Source organism: Ctenocephalides felis, unplaced genomic scaffold, assembly GCF_003426905.1.
Source record: "Ctenocephalides felis isolate EL2017-DRISC unplaced genomic scaffold, ASM342690v1 CF-g0.4_SCAFFOLD_01492, whole genome shotgun sequence".
Lineage (NCBI taxonomy): Eukaryota > Metazoa > Arthropoda > Insecta > Siphonaptera > Pulicidae > Ctenocephalides > Ctenocephalides felis.
In genome coordinates this window covers 14,199,579-14,219,541 of record NW_020537646.1, presented here as the reverse complement: position 1 = coordinate 14,219,541, position 19,963 = coordinate 14,199,579, and the positions used below count along the sequence as shown (strand labels likewise).

Sequence of the window (19,963 nt, the reverse complement as noted above, 5' to 3'; positions counted from 1 at the left end):
TTAATTTAGGAATTGTACAAGGAGGGATGCCAGGGCCCCTTCTGTATATCCCATACACGAATGATATTCAGACAAAACATTCGTTGAAGATAGAGTTGTCATTAGAGTAGCAAATTAACAACAATATATCTCAGCACTCGAAAAGTGGCTCAACAAATAAATGATACGAAATCAAGTCACGTTACTTTTACAAGAAAAACTCGAAGAAACATTTCCTTTCAATTTATTATTTATGCAAGTATAATGAAGATAAATTAATGTCAATCAATGTATATGAGAAGTAAAAACTATTGTATTATATTAATTTAAAAAATGTATAAATACCACTTGCTAGAATAAAAGCAAAAATGAATCGATATGTTTTCTCCATAGTGAATTGTATAAAATCATTTTTATGCATATAGAATATCACTTGCAAATTTAACAATTAAACTAGTCAGGTGTATGGCATCGTGCCTTAAGGCAAATTGCTAGAACTTTCCGTACCGTAACGAAACGATCGAGAAATATTAAATGTTTTAAAATAGATTATGATAAATATTGTAACATTGTCGAATATTTATAAGAATTATATAAACTAAATTGGAAAGTTGAAATTATTTGTTTAAAGTATATTAGAACAGAATTAAAATAAAAATCTGAATTATTTTTGATATACAAAAAAAAATTTTTTGGAAATTTTTTTTTTTTTCAAAGTCAATTATTTTGTTAAAACAAGCAGAAAGTTTTTGGAATTATTCAAATCGGACGCTTAGTTCTCTCAAAAACTGCCATTTTTTGCACATTTAACACTGTATCTCCGAAACCGCTGGACCTGCCTTTGCCAAAAACTAATCACCCCTTCTCCCCGAAATTACGAATTGAATGTTTTTAGGATCATTCAAATCGGTTGATCTGTGCGCCCTCACACACACACACACACATCCATTTTTACTGAGGTATGCCAAAATGTTCAAAAACCTTCAAAACGTCGAGAAATGTAAAAATTTTCAATTTCGATTTTTGGCCCATTACAATAACTTACCCTACAGGAAGTTAACAAAGTGCGTCTAATATCAGATAGGTATCACAAACCTGCAAGTGATATTCAACATTTTTGCACATATGTCTGCTAAAGTAGGAATTGAGATAAATAAAGAGTAAATTGTATTTTATTCGTTTTTAGAATTGCAAATAAAATGATAAAATATAGTTAAGCATAATTCATGCCAAATATAAACCTTTATTAAATAAATTTACTAATATATAAACTGTAATATAAATAGAAATGAGAAATAAATTTAAGCTTTAGACATGAGCGTCGGTATCAATAAGATATCTATACAATTGTTTTAAATAAATAAATAAACATTTAGCAGATACATATGCAAAAAGTATTAATGATGCACATATCAACAAATATTCACTGAAATACATACAGGCTGTTTTAATTACAAATACAAGAAATTATTTGTTATATGTTTTAGAACATTATCAGTGCATTATTTGTTGTACAACGAATTCCTGTTTATGATTTCAGAAAAGTATTCATTGACATGTTGTGTATAAAGTTTGCTTGGACTCACATTGACGAGAATTAATTCCAAATCTCCTCCTCAAAATAAATCCTCTGAAGCATCTGCTGGAAGCCCCAAAGCTGAATATTTGTGAACCACTATACCACACTACTTTGATCACAGTCTTTATACACTTAATTTATAATTTGCAAATGTCCAAGTGGAGTCTTCGTGACTCAACACACGACACGACGAGAAGAAACGAACATATTAGAGAATTTTGTGAATGAATTGGCGACCTAAAATTTGACAGATACATTACAGAAGTACTTGCAGCCTTCCGAATCTCACATACACACATCTATACATATTTGACAATTGCAATATAAATATAAAGGATACATCGGAAGCTGTAAATAAAGTATTTGATTATAAAAATAATAAGTATTAAAAATGTTGAAAGAGATAATTTAAGGCCGAAGAACATCGTCACATATCTGCACTAAAAACATATCATCACAAACGAGTTTTATCTCAAATTGATATGCATATAATATAAATGATAATAATATAAAGGATACATCGGAAGCTGTAAATAAAGTATTTGATTATAAAAATAATAAGTATTAAAAATGTTGAAAGAGATAAGTTAAGGCTGAAGAACATCGTCACATATCTGCTCTAAAAACATATCATCACAAACGAGTTTTATCTCAAATTGATATGCATAATTAGTAGAACAATATAATGCATCAATTAATGATAACTAATGAGGAAAATAATTAAAAACAAAAATTAATTAATTTGCACGCGTCTGTCAAATTTGGTCAAATTCACTATAAAAATGGCCGCCATCAAAGAGGATCCGCCATGAAGAACTGAACGAATCAAAGTGACAATGTGGAAAGCGCGAAATTCAAATTTCAAAACTAAAAATTACTAAATTCGCTTAATATTCTTTGTTTTTAAAGATGACCATGATCAATAATTATGTTTTTATCATGACCAATAGCAAAAATTGGAGAGATATTATCAAAATATTGCTTAATTTGCTTTTAAATTTTGATTGCAGTAGTATATTAATTATTATTAAATAAAAAGATGCAAAAACATTTTATCAATTTAATATTAAAATACTGATAGAATTTAAAATACACCTAAATACATCTATGTTGTAACAGTAAGAGAGAATTGAATAAAATTTAACTGAATTAATTTTCTATATATTTAAACTTTAATTTATTGAATTTTACTTAATTAGAAAATATCAAATTAAAACCATGGACTGATATCAAGTTAAAACCGTGAATCCAAATCCATTAATATATATAAACAAATCCAGTAATATATATAATTTAGTATATTGATGAGTACTGTAAAGCTCTAACATTTTCTAGTTGAAATTGTGAAAGAACTTATGTATTATTTATGTAAAAGATTTAATGTTATAGGAACAATGTTATTTTCTTTATCTCCTTCTATCAATTCATATATCTTACAATAAACATTCACTTTTCTATGAAATTCGAACTGCGTTCTGCGTTATAAGAAATAAGAAAGGATTTCTTGGCTATGGTATAAATACCTAATAAATGTTTTGTTATGGAAATGGAAGCTAACTGTCAAAATTGTCTGTCAAATTCATACTGATGTACGAAATTAATATCAATATGAATCAAATAATATCGCAAAATTATGCTTGATCCACGATACATACCATTGATAGTACACTCATAGAAAGCAACAGAAAAAATTACATAGGAATGCGGTATTTCAAGAATGTAGTCACCGTTATTATGGCATATGACATTATCGTTTCACATTATTAAACAAGTGTTACCACACCGTAGGTTATTGTGTTTCATTCTTAATTAAGTTTTTAGTTTATTGTGACTGACAAAATGGAAAATTCTTTAAATCACATGTTAGATGGTCAAGCAATTGATCCAGAAATTGCTAAGTGTTGCGACTTTACTTTAGCGGAGCAAAACGCAGCTGCTGAGGCTCAAGGAGTGGCTCCTAGTGCGCCCTCGGACTACGTACCAAAGTTAGGTGACACTGTCACATACATTGTGGCATGTGTTTTAGTGAATGATAAAAATGAAGTCCTAATGATGCAGGAGGCAAAGCAATCATGTGCTGGTAAATGGTATCTGCCAGCAGGCAGAATGGAAAAGGGTGAACTGATTATCGAAGCAGCAGTCAGGGAAACTTTAGAAGAAACAGGAATGCATTGTGATGTTAAAACACTTATAACAATTGAGTGTGCCGGAGGTTCTTGGTTTCGATTTGCTTTCACAGGCAAAGTAACAGGTGGGGAACTAAAGGTTCCCGCAAAAGCAGATCAAGAGTCATTGCAAGCAAAATGGATTTTAAATATTGACGAACTATCATTACGAAGTAAAGATATTATGCATCTAATAGATAGGGGTCGTGCCTATCATGAAGCCAAGTTATTGAAAAATGTGTTTTGGCACACAGATACATTGCCAAGCAAACTGGAACATAATAAAAATCTATTGAGATTAGTGATTATAATTAAAAAACGAGCTACAAATCGCGTAAATGTTTTATTAAGTGAGAAAACAATGTTGCATTTTCCAACAACAGAAATACATCCAGCAAGAAATGTCCATTCAACACTGAGACGCTTCATGGTTGAAATTTTGGTGCTGAATTACCGCAACACAGACCTCATGGATTAATATCTGTGGAGCACAATCCATTTGATTCAAAAAATGATGGCTTTTGTATGACACTTTTGGTGACATTCAGATCTCCTTTGGAAGAAGTTCCAATAATAGGAAAATGTATATGGCATGAAGTATCAAAAGAACTTGGAGATAAATTATTAAAACGAGTATCATCTAAAAACGCATCAGTGTTATTACATGTTATTCGCTAGTGTTTGTCTTCGGCACGAAGAGTTCATTGCTATTACTTTACTTGTACATATAATGAAATAAGCAAGATGAACCAATGAACTAAATGGTAGTGGTAGCTTGATAAGAAAACTAATAATAAATAATATTGTATAAATATTATATATACCTATTAATCCACTATAGTATTTATAACATTAAATAATTGAAAAATTGACACATAATTGTGAGAAAACTTATGCAGATTTTATATAATATATTTTATACAAATTATTAAGTAGGTATTCTACTATAAATCATGATCATAATCATATGCCTGGCTATTGATAATAGCTTGATTTACAATTAGATAATGTATTTAATGTACATATTTATTAGAAAATTATTTTATATTAAATTATTTATATATATTTTTATAAATGGTATATTTTGATAATAAAGTTATATTAAATCAAACATGAAATGAACTATTGCATGTATTTTGTTCTTGTATGTATTGACTGAATGAATGGTTGATAAGCAAATGTCTTCATGTATTCTGTGACAGAGCTGTAAACTTTTGTTGCGTAATTTATTTATCTTAGTGGTATCATTTAAAAATAAAATTAGGTTAGTGATGTTTTTACGTAAGTATATATTAATAAATTATACCATCATAAATTAATTTTAATTTATTTAAAATAATGTCGATCACCATAACCACACTTTTTATGCTAATACCTATGTTTCTGTCAAATAAAAAGGGATATTGAGGTTCAGTAATAGTGATACAAGCTTTGTCTGTGATTTAATTAAAAAGTGAAATAATATTAATGTCGGCTTCAAATTTTATTTTAAATGTTACGTCCCTAAATGTCAAAAGTCACATAGGAATAGAATTAAATAGCCATAGGCTAGTTAAAATTAAATGAGTATATCTCAATCTTTTCAGTGCCACGAGTTTGCAACCAGAGTTTCTCAATCGCTTTTTAAAGAAGAGCATAATATTAAACGGTACAAAACGCTTCACGCTTAAATACTGAATAAAGCAAACTAATTTATTTATTTAGATCAGAAAATGATAAATCTTGTTCATGGTTGATTTGGAGATAGATTTCATTATTTTCATTGACACGATGAACACATTGAAACGTATTTAAACAAATATTTATTGAGACCTCAAAAAGCTGTTATATAAAACTTAAATAAATATGAAATAATAGTATTTTAAGTAATCGTTTTTTATCCGCACGGTTCTGATCCAAATATCATATAAAATATAAGTTTAACTGGCATTTTATAAACCATGAAAAATATTATTATGTATTTCAATGAATAATACTTTAAACAAATCAGAGTAGTATCCTATAGATAAATTAATTTTCAGTTCTGGTTTATGAATAGAATTTGAAAAATATTTACTGAAGTGAATGAAAAAAATATGTTTAAATATGAACGGGAATTAAAATTAAAATCGCTATTAAAATATATGTTTAAATACACACACACACACACACATATATATATATTATATATATATATATATATATATATAAGGGTGGTCCTTAATATGGATGTTTTTGAACTTCTTTGCTCCCGGGGACTCAATGCTCCAAATTGATAAAAAATTAACTTTAGGATAGTCCGCACTCCAACCATAGTTTTTATATTATTATTATATTAAGGACGACCCTAATATATATATATATATATATATATATATACATATCTAAATATATGTGCATGTGTATATATTGTAAAAAAAATTAACTTCATAGATGCAATGTATAAAGTTACTGCCCCAAAATAGGCCATTCCTGGTTTAAATTTTTTTCTTACGTATTTTTCTATTCACATCCAGGACTGCATCTCGAAATTTTTCTGGTGTTTTTTGCTAGCTTTTATGAAAATCCATGAGCACCATGTCCCATAAGAAAAATGTTAACAGTTTCTCTTGCTTGTTAAGACTTGTCCATATTGATCTTCATTCTATATAGTCTTTCCACTTTGACGATTCCAGTTTATAATACATATTTTATATTTGAAATGAAATCATGGTGACTATATACTTCTTCCAATTGAGAAATCTTCAGCACTTTCGGTTATCTTTTTCAGCACGTGTACATCATCCTCTACTTAAATAAATTTAAACAGTTAGTTACAGTCACTCTCCTTATTCCAGTTCTACTATTCCTCAATTAGATCTCAAGTTCAGTTTTGATACAATAAAAAAGCAATAAAATGTTTTTGTTTAAATTTGATTTTAGATATAATGAATGAAAAATGTCTCGAGTGGTACGAGTTTTGAGAGCTGGTCGTATGAGCTATGCCAAATCTTTACGTCTTCAACGTCTTGTAGCTGCTTCCCACGTTGGAACTTTGATCTTAACAGAGCATCCTCCAGTTTATACCATTGGCATAAGAACAAATGCTTATCCAGAATATGAAGAAAGAAGATTAAAGGCACTAGGCGCGGATTATCACAGGACGAACAGAGGCGGACTAGTCACATTTCACGGCCCTGGTCAATTGATAGCATATCCAATCATAGATCTGAAGTTAGTAAATAAATAAATAATGGGTAATATTGCCCTAGGGCAGCTCCGTGAGTTGAACTCCAACTCTATTAGTATTGATATACATAAGCTTTAAAGAATTAACAAATAGAATGTTCTATTATTAATGTATATATCTATTTTAGAAATTTTGTCCCAAGTGTGCGATGGTATGTTCAAAGTTTGGAGGAAGTAGTAATCAAAATGTGTTTGATATATGGAGTCAAAGCCGAACGATGCAAAGATACAGGAGTCTGGTGTGGAAATGATAAAATTTGTGCAATTGGCGTACATGCTAGTCGGTAAGTTATAATTAAATTTATCAAATATGCTCAAAAAGTTATTTCGAATTTATTTTATTATGTTATATTTGGAGCAACCAATATCTATTATTATTTTTGTTTATGAATGTATGCTTTCAGTTACAAAACATCTCATGGATTGGCCCTTAATTGTGATTCTGATTTAAGTTGGTTTTCACACATAGTTCCTTGCGGTTTGCCTGGAAAGGGCGTTACATCCCTAACTAGGCAACTGGATCATCCAATCACCGTTGATGAGGTGACACCAACATTTTTAAAATGTTTTGCTCAGGTAATAATAAATATATTCTTTTAAATTATAAAATTTAATGCTCTACTTTAAATAAATAATTGATATCTATCTATCTAGTGTAATATTATACTCTTATTTATTATTTATTAGGTGTTTGTATGCGAATTAAAAGAGATGGATCCAGAAGAAGTGCATAGCTTATTGAGAGCTTCTGACGAGGATATAATAAGTAATGAAAAAATAAGAAATGTAGAACCTTGATTATTTATATTTTCATTTGAGATGGATACTCTTTACATATTAAAATGCATTTATTTGTAATATAGTTACTTACTGACATTTTGAATGCAGATTGTCAAGTGTGAAAATGAAAAAATATTTTGATAGTATTCATATTACTCATTTTTTACATGTATGTGAAATGTCTCAGTGATTTAATAAGAATGATTTAAAATATATTTGATTGTTGATCTGAAAATCTTGTTATCATTTGGAAGATGTTTTATAATGCACAGTTGTTTTTTTAAATTACTGGTACGCCATATTAAGGAATTCATAAGGACTTTGATCGTACGAATGTCCGATCAGCATCAGACGTCTGCGCCAATGATTTAGTTTTCAAAATTTTTCTTTCACTATAAAAATGAGAAATTAGTATATTAATTTTATTATTATATTTATTAGTGTTTTACTTTATTTATTAGTATTTTATTTTATTTATAATTATAAATTTAAAATAATACTATTATTATTTAATATTACAAAATGCGTGATATTTATTTGTCTAAACTATTCGTGCATTTTATTTTATATGATCATGAATATAACAGAAGAACTAAGTATTAGACGTACATATTGAAGACGATGTAAATTAATTTTATTTAATGTAGGAAAAAATATTTTTTTATCTGTTTATTTTCATATTCCTGTTTATGTGCACTTATTAAAATGTCAATTATTAAATAAATTAGAGTCTTAACTATTAAGAACAATTTGTAAAAATAATGGCTGTGGTCTCTTACACCAGGCTGAGTGATGATCTCTTGCACTAAACTACTACAGATCTTCTACATCTCTGCTGATACATTCAATACGCATGAACATATTTTTTAATAAATTAAAAAATAGAGATAATTTTTTTTAATAGACAATAAAATCTATGCTCACCTGCTTCGGTTATTTGTACTATCGCGCAACAAGGGATGATGTGGCACAGGTCTTCCCAAAAAATAGGCGCCTGCTCTGCCTAATTCCGATCGACCCCAAAGATGGGCGCGATCCCTAATCAATAAATAATTAAATAAACTACAAGCTACAACAACTAAAAATTATTATCTTTATCTTGAAAGAATAATGTATATGTAATGTATATGTAATGAACTACTGTATAAAAACATTGTTTATAAGTGATTCATCATATTATTTACCATATCATAAACTCTCCTGGTCCATTATCGGCTGCTAAGGCTGTCGTAGTCAAAAAACGGTACAAAATCATAGACGGAATGAGGGCTACGAGCCATTGAATAGCTATGTAGACCGTAAAGGGCTTCAAAAAAAATCTCAAAATATTTGGTAAATGGGATAGATCAGCACAGGCCGGGAACAAGATGTAATAGTACCAGGGCGCTGGATAATATGCACATAACTGAAAAAAATTGAAATATGTGAATGGTCAATTTTCAGAAATAAGGACTTCGCAAACTAACCGCGTTAGGGTCAAAAGATTTAAGAAAATCCGACTTGCTAATTTTATGTTTTCTTCTAAGACCTTAAATTTGAGACCACGTTTGGATAAAGTATGTATGTGTTTGTATGTGGGTCAAAATTCGACTTTTTATAAGTTTTCTCTAAAATAGCTGAACTGGCTTAAAATTTTCAAAGAACTTTATGTGATAAAATAGTTCATGGTTTTAACGTACACCTTGAAATTTTATAGGTTAGTACATAATTACAAAAAATATTAAATATTAACAATAATATATTCACTAACAATATTATTTAATATATCCCTTGCAATTATTTTTTTTAATAACAATTATTCCCAAACAGTTTGTATATTATATCTCCTTTAATATATAGTATCATGTTAAAAAAAATTTGAAACTTTTAAATTTTGGGAGTTTTCAAATCTCAATTCTTAAAGTCGATAAATTACACAAATTGGAAATTTTTTGCAGTTTTTTTCTTACAATTATTTGCAACTTATCATAAAAATTATTTTTAGTTATTTTGATAATTTAATTAAAGCTTACCTTCGTATAATATAATTCAATCGCATAGTCCAAACCATGCAAAACATTATCATATAGAATTGTTGCTGAGAAAAGGCATACTGTGTATATGAACTGCTGAAAAATAAAACATTATTTATAAAATAGTTATGAGATGAATCTTCAACAGGAACATTGTAAAGTAAAAATAAGTCGAGTTTTAAGACAAACCTGCTGAGCTATCTTGGACCAGGACATCCGTCGTAGTGGTGATATGTTGAACACATGGTATGTTAATAACCTGGGATTCATGAAATTATATAAGTAATTATAATATATAAATAGTTAGACTAAATATAACTATATTAAGTCATTTGGATTATCGGTAACATTTATAATGTCAAATTATTTTGCAGTCTACAAACTTATCTAGTAAACTCTCATTACTGACTCTTGTAAATTCTAAGCATAATGAATTCAGTACAAAATAATTTTATCTCACCTTAATAAAATAGCGTTGGTTACTGCAAATACGAGACATGGAAGCAACGTATATACACTTGGAATTTCTCGAGCTAATATAACGTCTATAACATCATGAGTACACGTGCCAACAGGCAACCAATTTTGCCCTACTTTCGCCACCATTTTGCCTAAGAAAAGTAATTTAACAGAAGATCTGCGAGGATGTTCAAAAATTTGAAAAACTTACTTATGCTTTTTGTCGTAACAAGAACTAATACACAATATATTTTTAAGGCATACTAAAATTTTGAATTTAAGTTATATGCCATTTTTAAGATGTTACATATGTGATTCTATTTTGTTTTGTTTTTGGCGTTTACCATAAACAAAAAAATGCAGTCGAATATTGTCACAAATGAGTCTAATGCTAATTTGAATTACCTATTTCAACTCAATTTATGTCTAATTTCATAAAGTCTGATGTAGCCTTAGTATAGTTATTTGTTTTATCTATGAGAATGTAATGCGACACTTAAAAACGCACAATATTTTTTTCTAGTCATTCTTATGAAATTTTAATTTTAATGTTATAATTTAGATTAGTATTAGTTCTCTTATTGTTAGTCAATTTATTTAATTAAAGCAAATGATTGGTGGCCTAGACCTTAGACTCTAATTTATTATATAATTAAATTTGTAAAAAGATAAAACTTTATTTAGAAATTACTGCAACATATCGATCTAATAAATAATTACAAAATTAAATTTATAAATACTGCTCTTAACAGTAACTCATAACGCTGACGTCTTTAAGAAATTCTGCCAAATGATGTATAAGTTGAGGTGGCGTTTCTTGACTTTTTTTCCTCGACGAAGGAGAGGCGATCACTCCAATTGCAAGTTGGTGTAAGTCCGGATAAAACTATAATCATTTATATTATTCTGTATTAATGCAAAATAATAGCAAAAAACGTTTGTCTAGGCGCTATGAAATTAATTTTCTCAAAAGACTAAACTTTGAAAACATTGTTCAATTATAGATAATTGAATTCATTCAAGCATATAGCATGAATCTTAATTGTACTGGACTTGTCTACGAATTTGTTTGCTTTCTCTAAACTGTCCTTAAATTTTAATACAACTCAGTACATTTGTTTTACTAAATTAATTGTTAAGGAAAATTTCTTTCAATTAACTTACCCCTTCTGATTTAGAATGTGGTGTGGCAATAAATTCTTGTGAACCTTCATCACAATCTACCACAGTAGCGTTCAAGGGGGTTATCAGCAGGGTACTAAATCCAGGCTAAAAGAAAAAATTCTATTGATTTGTTTGAAATAAATGGCAAAAAAAATCTTAATGTCCAGATCAGACATGTTTGGTCTAATGTAAATTCTGGAACTTTTGATAATATTGAAACCATCTTGTATTTCAAATTTCAAATTGTTTTTACTGATGATCATTTATTTGAAACTAGCACATGAATTTATAATAACATGCTTGACTTCTTGCTACGCTAGACATAAAATTGTTATATGCAGTTATTTAAAAATGAGAAATATTGCTCGAAGTGAAATGTAAGAGAATTTTTCTAATTTTGCATAAGTATTTAAAATACAACATAGGTTCATTAAAAACTTTACCAGATGCTTTTTTCCTAGAACTTCCCTAACTAAAAGAACGGCACGACGCCTTCCAGCACCCTGGTTCCACCTGCTCCATTTAAAATTGTGGGACAATCCAAGTGAAGCCATATTATGATAGAGATGACGTTCCATTGGACGATGCTTACAACAGTTATCTAATGTTGTTAAAAAAGTAGAAAAAAAATCCTTTAGATTTCAATAACATTTCAATATAAGTAAACAGTCACAGTTGATACAATACCATACCTTCTACATAGGCATACGAATCATGTTCAGGAAAAACGTCAACACAAGCATCTCTCATAATCTGTAGAAATAAAAGAAAAATAAAAAAAAAATAATTATAAAAACAAATATACTTATAAAATTATATTAATCATATATTTTTAACTTGCCTTTTTTAATTTCTGCAATGAATATACTTGTCCGTAATGTTGATTAAGATAATCACTAGGAGCATTCTAAAATGATAATTAAATATATATATATATATATATATATTAGTATATTTATTATAAAATACTTTATAATAATTATAAAATATTTTATAATACTCACCCGAACTTCTAATAAAGCCACACCTTCTGATTTTATAGAGAAATCAATACTAACAATTGAAGCGTTTAGTGAAAAAAATATACCATTTCTAGAAAGTAAAATAATTAAATATTATAACAAACATTATAGAATTAAAATTATATATAATAGTTGAGGATTAATATTAAACAAATATTATTACAAAAGTTCTCCCAAAGAAGACAATTAAATTAAATCTATTATAATTAAATATTAAAAGCCTATTAAAATGTCTACTTAAGTATTAACATTGTCCAATTAAAATAAACATCTTAGATCCGAATTATGAAAACGATCACATATCTATATCGACATAGATTGATATATAAAATTCAACAACTAATACAATACAGTTAATTAAAATTATAATATAAATCTATTTACCAATTATGTGCTAGTTTTACAAATCCGATTAATAAATCAATAACAATCAATGTAGGCAAAAATAAATCTAAATATAAATTTTATCACATACCCGTCAGCTCCAGGCTTCATTTCCCAATTTTGATAAGGGAGATTTGTAAACCGCAAAGCCGCTAAGCCAAAAATACCTAAAATAACACAACAAAAGATTAATACCTTAGCAACAGAAAATATTTTAACACATCGATTTTTGATATAATTTTTTTATATTTTTATATACATTTGAATTCAAAATACCTAGTTTACTTGTGCGAAATGTTATGGTTTGTTTTTCTTCATTAAACTTAGAATCGTGTATGTACTTGGTGGTCCAATATCCAGTTCTTGTAAATTTTTCTCGAGGCTCACTATTGACAACTATCTCACGAGGAATCAGGTCTCCAAATACTGACTCCTCAGATTCAGTCTGGGGATGAAATTATTAATCACATTCTTAAAATATATTTTTAACATGGGTACACCGTTATAAGAATAAAACAAAATTTGAATTTTCAGATTCATGTAATTTTTTATAAAAATTAGTATGATTTTTTATAAGAACACTTAGGCATACTCCGATGTTTGAACTCTCTGCAAAATTGATTAAAACTTCCAATTAAAATCAAAGTATTCTGTATATCATATGCCAATTTGTTTAGAAGATATTTGTTAAAACAAGTATATGCATAAATTCATAAAACATTAAATTGACCTGGGCTAGTATTATTACCTCAGATTGTGGCTCTTCCAGAAGCTCTTCCAATAGATTTCTAGTCTGATCTTGAGGAGCTTGAGCTTCTCCAGTTGCTATCGATAGACGTTGTTGCAAACTCATTCGAGGTGGAGCTTTTGTGGGAGTTCTGATAGAAATAAATAATAAGTAAAACTTAATAGACACTAATAAAATACAATTAAAAAAACACTGAATTAAACATGACACAAATTGGTAAGACAATTTTAACAAGCAGTATTTAATATGCACTAATATAATGGGATTAAAAAAACATATGTTAAATATAGCATACATTTAAGATGTTTTTTGCTGGATTTAGAGTATATACTAAAAATAATTACAGACAAAAAATCATAAAAATATGTATTTACTGTGCAAGTAACACTGAAGCTCTAGCTGCAGCACTGCTTTGAGCTTCCCTGTCGCCCAAATCACCTAGAATAATAAATTTCAATTTGTATTTAAAAAAAATGAGGTGTTGGTATAGTTGCTACATCAAATATATTCGATTTTATTCAAAAGTTAATAATAATAATTGAAAATTAATAATAATCAATAAAAAGAAATATTTGTACTTAAATTATAATTTCAAGTAAGAACAAAAAACTATAGAGTAATTATTAAGTGATTGAAATAATATGGAAACCATGATGAATGTAATAATAATTTATTTAAAGAATATCAAGAAGCAAGTCCCGTTCATCTTTCAATAGCAGAATTTGATCACAAGAAGATAATATTATGGTTTTACTAAGGTGACCATACGTCCCGGTTTGCCCGGAACAGTCCGGGATTTCCACCTTGTGTCCCGGGTTTTTATAAAAACTATATTAGTCCCGGATTTAGATTATTTGGACCGGATTGCCCGGGTTTACGAAAAGTATAAGAGTAAATTGATTCTTTGCCATTACTTGATAATAAAATTACAACTAGCCATCAAATATCTGAAAATGTTATATATCCTGGGTCTCGGGTGGGCATAATTAAAAATTGAAGCCCGGTTTTGACCTAAACAATGGCCACCTTAGTTTTACGAGTTTTGAATCTGGTATTCCTCAAATGATATTTCATTCTTCAAATGATTGCTTTACTATATTCTACTATAATAGTGTAGTGATAATCACATACAAAATCATTTTTACTAATGTGAATTTTCTGATGTATTTTCCAGTATGTACCTGGCGTTCCAGTACTGGGACGTCTTTTTTGACCCCTATCTGATGGGACCCAGTCGGCTAAAAGTGACTGACGACCCGCAGGCATTACACTACTTCTACGAGTTTTATGCTTCTCATCGAATCGTGCTCCCCTTTTGGTCGCATACTTCATAGGGTCTTCCCATAGACAGGCCAAAGGCGGCTCAAACCACAATACACCAGGCGGAAGACTATAATAAATAATTAAAATTAAAGTGAAATATCAAAAAAAGAGTTCTTTAATTTATTATAAAATATCTTACGTGATTGTTACAAGAGGTAATGCTTCTAGTTTTTTCTCCATTATTTTGATAGCTAATTCGATTTGTTCTGGAGATCTCACCTCTCCAGGAGGCGGAGGTGGTGGTTCTTCGTATGGAGCATTGAAGTATACTCCTATTAATTCCTTGGGCAAGGGCACTAAAATTTAAAAAATATAGCCAAATCATAAATCAAATAGTAATATGTAGTATAGATTAATTTGAATGGCAGGTAATATCTGATTTTAAAATACAAATGTTTACACTGATTTTAATTTTTTTATAACTAGACATTAAATCTTCAAGCGATTTTTTGATCATACTTCGTCAGACGTACCTACTAGGTTTACCTAATTCTGATATCATATGATAAAGTAATATGTAACATATGAAAGTTATCTTTTGTAATATATTATATATGTAAGTTATCTATTGATGTCATTCTTTATTAGCATTATGTTATTTATTTATATATTTATTTTTCAGTGTTTTTGAATTTGCAGAGGCAATAATACTAATCATTGGATTCAGTACTAATAAAATGCAGATTTTATCTGTAAATATTTTAAAACTCATTTATTTGGGTTTAATTTCAAATCCATTTACAAATCAGATAAAAATCTCAATATTTTTCAGCACACATAACGATAAAAACGCAATAAAAACAATCGCTACTGAACAATATTAATCTGGTCAAAAGCACAAAACACAGTAATTTTATCAAATATTATCAGAGGATTAGTAGAAATATATGCTTACGTTAACCATATGATACAACTCCAAAGTCACGGTAAGATATTTGAACTCTAAAATATTTATGACATGCACCAGATTCATTTTCAACTACACAGGGTTTATATTTTCAAAAAGTAAAAATTTCTAAATTCAAACCACTAATAAATCGTTTCTGTTCTCTCAAGTCTCCCTTAAAATTTAGTGTTTTTAATTTTATTTCAATTCGTTATTTGAAAAGCACGTAGTTTAAAATTTGCATATGAGTGAGCAATATAATTGCACTTTGAAACATTGAAAATAAAGTATTGACTTATTCATCAAATGATTCATTTAACTTGTTTCCTAGCATTGTGTAAAAAATTTAAATAGGTTAATTTTGGAATGGAATGCATAATGTATTTAACTAACATCTAATGAAGTTATACTTTGATATTTTTCGAAATAGTAAACAGTAATATACTTTTATTTATTAATACAAAATTCAATTTTTTTTTTGCAAAACTATTTGTATTAAAAATTATTTAGTGCAACTTTGCATAACTTTGTTATGTATTCCATTCATCTATTATAAATTTACAATAAAGACTGAAATAAATTACGATGATTTTCGAGATATTTTCTATGAAATCTATGTACTCCTTCTCATGAAGTAATGTATCCTTGCCTTGGTTTGCTAAAAATTAGTTACAAACAAATGCAAGTTATTCGATCTCTCATCTAAGCCCTATGGAATGGCGCTATCAAAGATCACAATATTAATAAAAGTAGATAAGTCATTCATCAAAATAAAAGATAATAAAATAGAAAATGATAAGGTATCTGGACATATTGATTGATAACAGGTTGATATGATAAATCAACTTATAGAAAATATGCTGCGCGTGTGGTCATCATATAACCATTCCAAGAGCGTCAGATTGTTTGTTAAAATTTGCAATAATAAAAATAAATAAAAAAAATCCACTAACAATAAGTAACAAGTAATAGTGAAAACTTCTAAATAAATATTCTAAATTTTTGAATTAACTTCTTCTGTAAAATATAACATTATCACGACAACTATTTCAGATAACAGTTCAATAAATTTTGTTATAATTCTAATAGTGAAGTGATATGGTGGTTAATAGTTTTATTAATATAAGAGGAGAAGAAACCACCATCGGCTAGTAAATTTTATAAATTGAATAATTAGATATCTAAAATCTTATGAAACGACGAAAGCTACCATTTTCTTATACACATTTCGTTCATGAAGAATTCATTGCAAGGTAAAAAAATTATCATAGAATATTCCATATAAAATTCGAAATTTGTATCTATTTGATTAAATTTTTCTTCGAAGGATAAATAATTATTAACCAATTTATTAGTACCTATGAAAGCGACCGTATCTATTTATGAAAAATGTTTTTGTTGATTATTTTAACCGTTTCTTAAAATGTTTAAAAAATCATATTACTATAAACCTGTAATAATGGTGATTCAAGAGAAAGGACAATTTTTTCTTTGCACAAGATTTCATAAATATATATAATATATAGACTTCATTTGCAGTATTTGAATAGATTTGATATTATTTTAAGATACAGCTTGCAAAAATGAATCAGTTTATAATTTATATTATAAATATCACCAAGATGTATTTGTTCATTTTCTAAAATTATCAATTTACCTTTCTAATTTCTCAATATCATAGGTCGCATTTAATATATAAATTACTTTTATTATATTGCGATTAACTTTATATTGAATTCGATATCATGATCGTTATAAAGAGATTATAAAAGATTAATTACATTTTGAAATGCACAATCTGCAACTGTTTCAAGTACTAATTAGATATCGCAATTGATTTTTGTGTCAAATATAGAATACTTTCATCATACAAATCTTACAACGCATTTCAAAACGACGTAACAATTTTGAATTTTATTTATCTACTCTTTAAATTTTTATTTATCAGTGTTATCTTATAATATGGAAAAACATGCACTTTCTTGTCAAATTAGTTGCACTTATTTGAATTTTTATCAGCATTTTTAAACGATATAAAAATAATCTCAACCACAAAAAACCTGCTCACATTCTCATAGAATGATATAATATTCTAATTTATAAAATTCTGATGCCAAATATATATATATATATATATATATATATATTTATTTATTTATTATTACAGACTGCGCATACACATCAACTGCCGATAAATATGTGTCGAAAACAATTCCAATTGATTCTGCAAAAATATATTAATAATTCAAGTATTCACCTGACACTCAATTATTTAATATTGAGTGTATTTTATATCAAACTATCAAGATGTTTGATTTTTGCAACTATTCTGTTGTTTATGCTGATTTGTTCAGCAAATGGCAAATTTCTCCATGCAACAGAAGTAGGAAAAAAATCAATGGAAAATGCTTTTGAAAATCCAAACGAAATAATACAGAGTTCAGTCAGCATAGTAACTTTGGAAAAAGCCGATGAAAAACCGATTTCTAATGGAGAGAAGATAAAAATGAGTTACAAAACTGAAGGAATCAAAAGTAATATAGACGAAATAGCAAACGATGAGATGAAATTAGAAGTAGATCGATACAGTACAGAAACTTACATTAAAACTTGGCAAAAGTATGGTAAAAATATTCCAAATAATATCCATGAATCAAAACAAAGTTCGACTATAAGTGTGATTGACTTTGTAAAGCCTACAATAAAAAAACACGAAGAAATAGAAATTATTGAGCCTTGTGTACTAGGCGATGCAAATAATTACTTGTCGTGGTGGCTTCATAAAAATGGTTCCCTCGTGAATCAAGGTGTGGTATAAATATATATTTCCTAAAAAAAATCGTATTAAATAATAATATATTTTATAATAAAAAAATATAATATTGTTAATTAATCAATCACATTCAAATTAGGCATTTCTTCGTATGGATTTCATATTGATTTGTCATCAACACGAGTCAATGGTTCTCTAGAGGTTATAATGATGAATGAAATGATGAACAAAGCGCAGAATGATATTGTCTTTCTTAGCATGGCTAAGGTATTATTGTATAATTGAATCATATACTAGAAACTAGGTATTATTTTTCAAATAAGTGCTTTTTATTATGATAAAACTAAAATAATAATTATTAACTTTTCAGATGAATTTGCAAAAGGTTCCATTAGAAGCGTTGCTCGTAGTTAGAACAAGTGTTCACTATTTATCTTTATACGGCAATAATTTTTTTATTGCTCCAGTTTTATATGGAAGCTTTCAAGAATGTAAGTATCAAAAAATAGTATTATGTATTAACTATAATAGTACACATTCAAATCCATAATGTAAGTACTCATATATTGTCTGATTTCTTCTCAGAAATGTATAGTTTACGTTTATATTTGATCAAATATTTATATAATTAACATATAACTAAATAATAAAATATTACTTAAATTTTATCAGTTGACTGGGCCCGCTTCCCTGAATTGAGTAATTTGGAAGAACTTGATCTACGAAACTGTGCAATAAATTACATCGCCCAAGGCCTATTTGAAGATATGCCTAAATTAAAAAAATTATATCTTGCCCACAATCGTCTTTCCGAAATATCATCTGATTTATTTAAATACACACCAAGTTTAGTGCATTTAGATATTAGTTACAATGATGTTATTACGAAGGATCTCCAGGATTATCAAAAGATCCATATGAACGGTTTGTAGATGGATTGTCATAAGCGATGATGCCTTTCTGGTTTGATCAACATGAAACTTTAGATTTTTCAAAAACTAAAATATCTCCGATCAGTGCTAGAGCTTTTGCTAAATTGGGAAAAGTCTTAAACATCTATCACTCTGCTATACCGATTTACCATTAATCAATTCAAATATGTTCAATAACACAACACTAAGAGTACTGGATCTTTCTGGAAATCCGACCACATCATCGGTTGTGCTTTGCGACGCATTTTCAGGATTACAGGATACGTAGAAGTTTTATTTTACAGAAAATCAAATGTCAAATATTTAGTTGGTTTGAATAAACTCAATCATTAAAAATTCTTCATTTGGATGTAATATTATAAGTGTTTACATAACGACACAATTTGCCGGATTACCAAATCTGGTAATACTAGATTGAGTAAAAATCATATTAATATTGGTACACCAGAGTTTTGCAAATAACACTAAATTAGAAATGATAAATTTGCGCCAAAATATATCAATTTAATGAGCCAAGAAATGATGCAAGACTTCCATAATCTACGTTACT

General features: G+C 28.2%; 4 protein-coding genes and 1 pseudogene across 4 annotated transcripts; 3 read left to right on the top strand and 2 right to left on the bottom strand.

Moving 5' to 3' along the window:
* Nucleotides 1–3,209: 3,209 nt before the first annotated feature.
* LOC113370484 lies at nt 3,210–4,505 on the top strand (annotated as a pseudogene).
* A 2,127-nt stretch (nt 4,506–6,632) lies between these two features.
* LOC113370885 (putative lipoyltransferase 2, mitochondrial) lies at nt 6,633–7,728 on the top strand. The gene is made up of 4 exons (XM_026611562.1): nt 6,633–6,915; nt 7,059–7,214; nt 7,335–7,500; nt 7,618–7,728. The coding sequence occupies exons 1-4, from the start codon at nt 6,641–6,643 to the stop codon at nt 7,726–7,728; spliced, it is 708 nt and encodes a 235-aa protein (XP_026467347.1). The 5' UTR covers nt 6,633–6,640.
* A 3,198-nt stretch (nt 7,729–10,926) lies between these two features.
* LOC113370884 lies at nt 10,927–11,899 on the bottom strand. The gene is made up of 3 exons (XM_026611561.1): nt 11,789–11,899; nt 11,346–11,450; nt 10,927–11,067 (listed from the first exon to the last, which is right to left on the bottom strand). The coding sequence occupies exons 1-3, from the start codon at nt 11,897–11,899 to the stop codon at nt 10,927–10,929; spliced, it is 357 nt and encodes a 118-aa protein (XP_026467346.1).
* Nucleotides 11,900–12,903: 1,004 nt separating this feature from the next.
* On the bottom strand, nt 12,904–15,324 carry LOC113370883. Its single transcript, XM_026611560.1, has 7 exons — nt 15,309–15,324; nt 14,962–15,118; nt 14,681–14,889; nt 13,874–13,937; nt 13,500–13,629; nt 13,011–13,196; nt 12,904–12,918 (listed from the first exon to the last, which is right to left on the bottom strand). The coding sequence occupies exons 1-7, from the start codon at nt 15,322–15,324 to the stop codon at nt 12,904–12,906; spliced, it is 777 nt and encodes a 258-aa protein (XP_026467345.1).
* Nucleotides 15,325–17,898: 2,574 nt separating this feature from the next.
* LOC113370881 lies at nt 17,899–19,413 on the top strand. Its single transcript, XM_026611559.1, has 4 exons — nt 17,899–18,515; nt 18,621–18,748; nt 18,852–18,972; nt 19,154–19,413. The coding sequence occupies exons 1-4, from the start codon at nt 17,906–17,908 to the stop codon at nt 19,411–19,413; spliced, it is 1,119 nt and encodes a 372-aa protein (XP_026467344.1). The 5' UTR covers nt 17,899–17,905.
* The last annotated feature ends 550 nt before the right edge of the window (nt 19,414–19,963 follow it).

What these genes read in the sequence shown, in the direction of transcription:
- LOC113370883 (XM_026611560.1), bottom strand. An exon ending in TTACCTCTTGTAACAATCAC is followed by an intron (nt 14,890 to 14,961) that starts GTAAGATATTTT and finishes TATTTATTATAG; the next exon opens with TCTTCCGCCTGGTGTATTGT. An exon ending in TCCCAGTACTGGAACGCCAG is followed by an intron (nt 13,938 to 14,680) that starts GTACATACTGGA and finishes TTATTATTCTAG; the next exon opens with GTGATTTGGGCGACAGGGAA.
- LOC113370885 (XM_026611562.1), top strand. Translation starts at nt 6,641, where the DNA reads ATGTCTCGAGTGGTACGAGTTTTGAGAGCTGGTCGTATGAGCTATGCC. An exon ending in TATCCAATCATAGATCTGAA is followed by an intron (nt 6,916 to 7,058) that starts GTTAGTAAATAA and finishes TATCTATTTTAG; the next exon opens with AAATTTTGTCCCAAGTGTGC. An exon ending in ATTGGCGTACATGCTAGTCG is followed by an intron (nt 7,215 to 7,334) that starts GTAAGTTATAAT and finishes GTATGCTTTCAG; the next exon opens with TTACAAAACATCTCATGGAT.
- LOC113370881 (XM_026611559.1), top strand. Translation starts at nt 17,906, where the DNA reads ATGTGTCGAAAACAATTCCAATTGATTCTGCAAAAATATATTAATAAT. An exon ending in TCTTTCTTAGCATGGCTAAG is followed by an intron (nt 18,749 to 18,851) that starts GTATTATTGTAT and finishes TTAACTTTTCAG; the next exon opens with ATGAATTTGCAAAAGGTTCC. An exon ending in ATATGGAAGCTTTCAAGAAT is followed by an intron (nt 18,973 to 19,153) that starts GTAAGTATCAAA and finishes AAATTTTATCAG; the next exon opens with TTGACTGGGCCCGCTTCCCT.
- LOC113370884 (XM_026611561.1), bottom strand. Translation starts at nt 11,899, where the DNA reads ATGGCTTCACTTGGATTGTCCCACAATTTTAAATGGAGCAGGTGGAAC. An exon ending in TTCTAGGAAAAAAGCATCTG is followed by an intron (nt 11,451 to 11,788) that starts GTAAAGTTTTTA and finishes TTTTTCTTTTAG; the next exon opens with CCTGGATTTAGTACCCTGCT. An exon ending in CACATTCTAAATCAGAAGGG is followed by an intron (nt 11,068 to 11,345) that starts GTAAGTTAATTG and finishes AAATGATTATAG; the next exon opens with TTTTATCCGGACTTACACCA.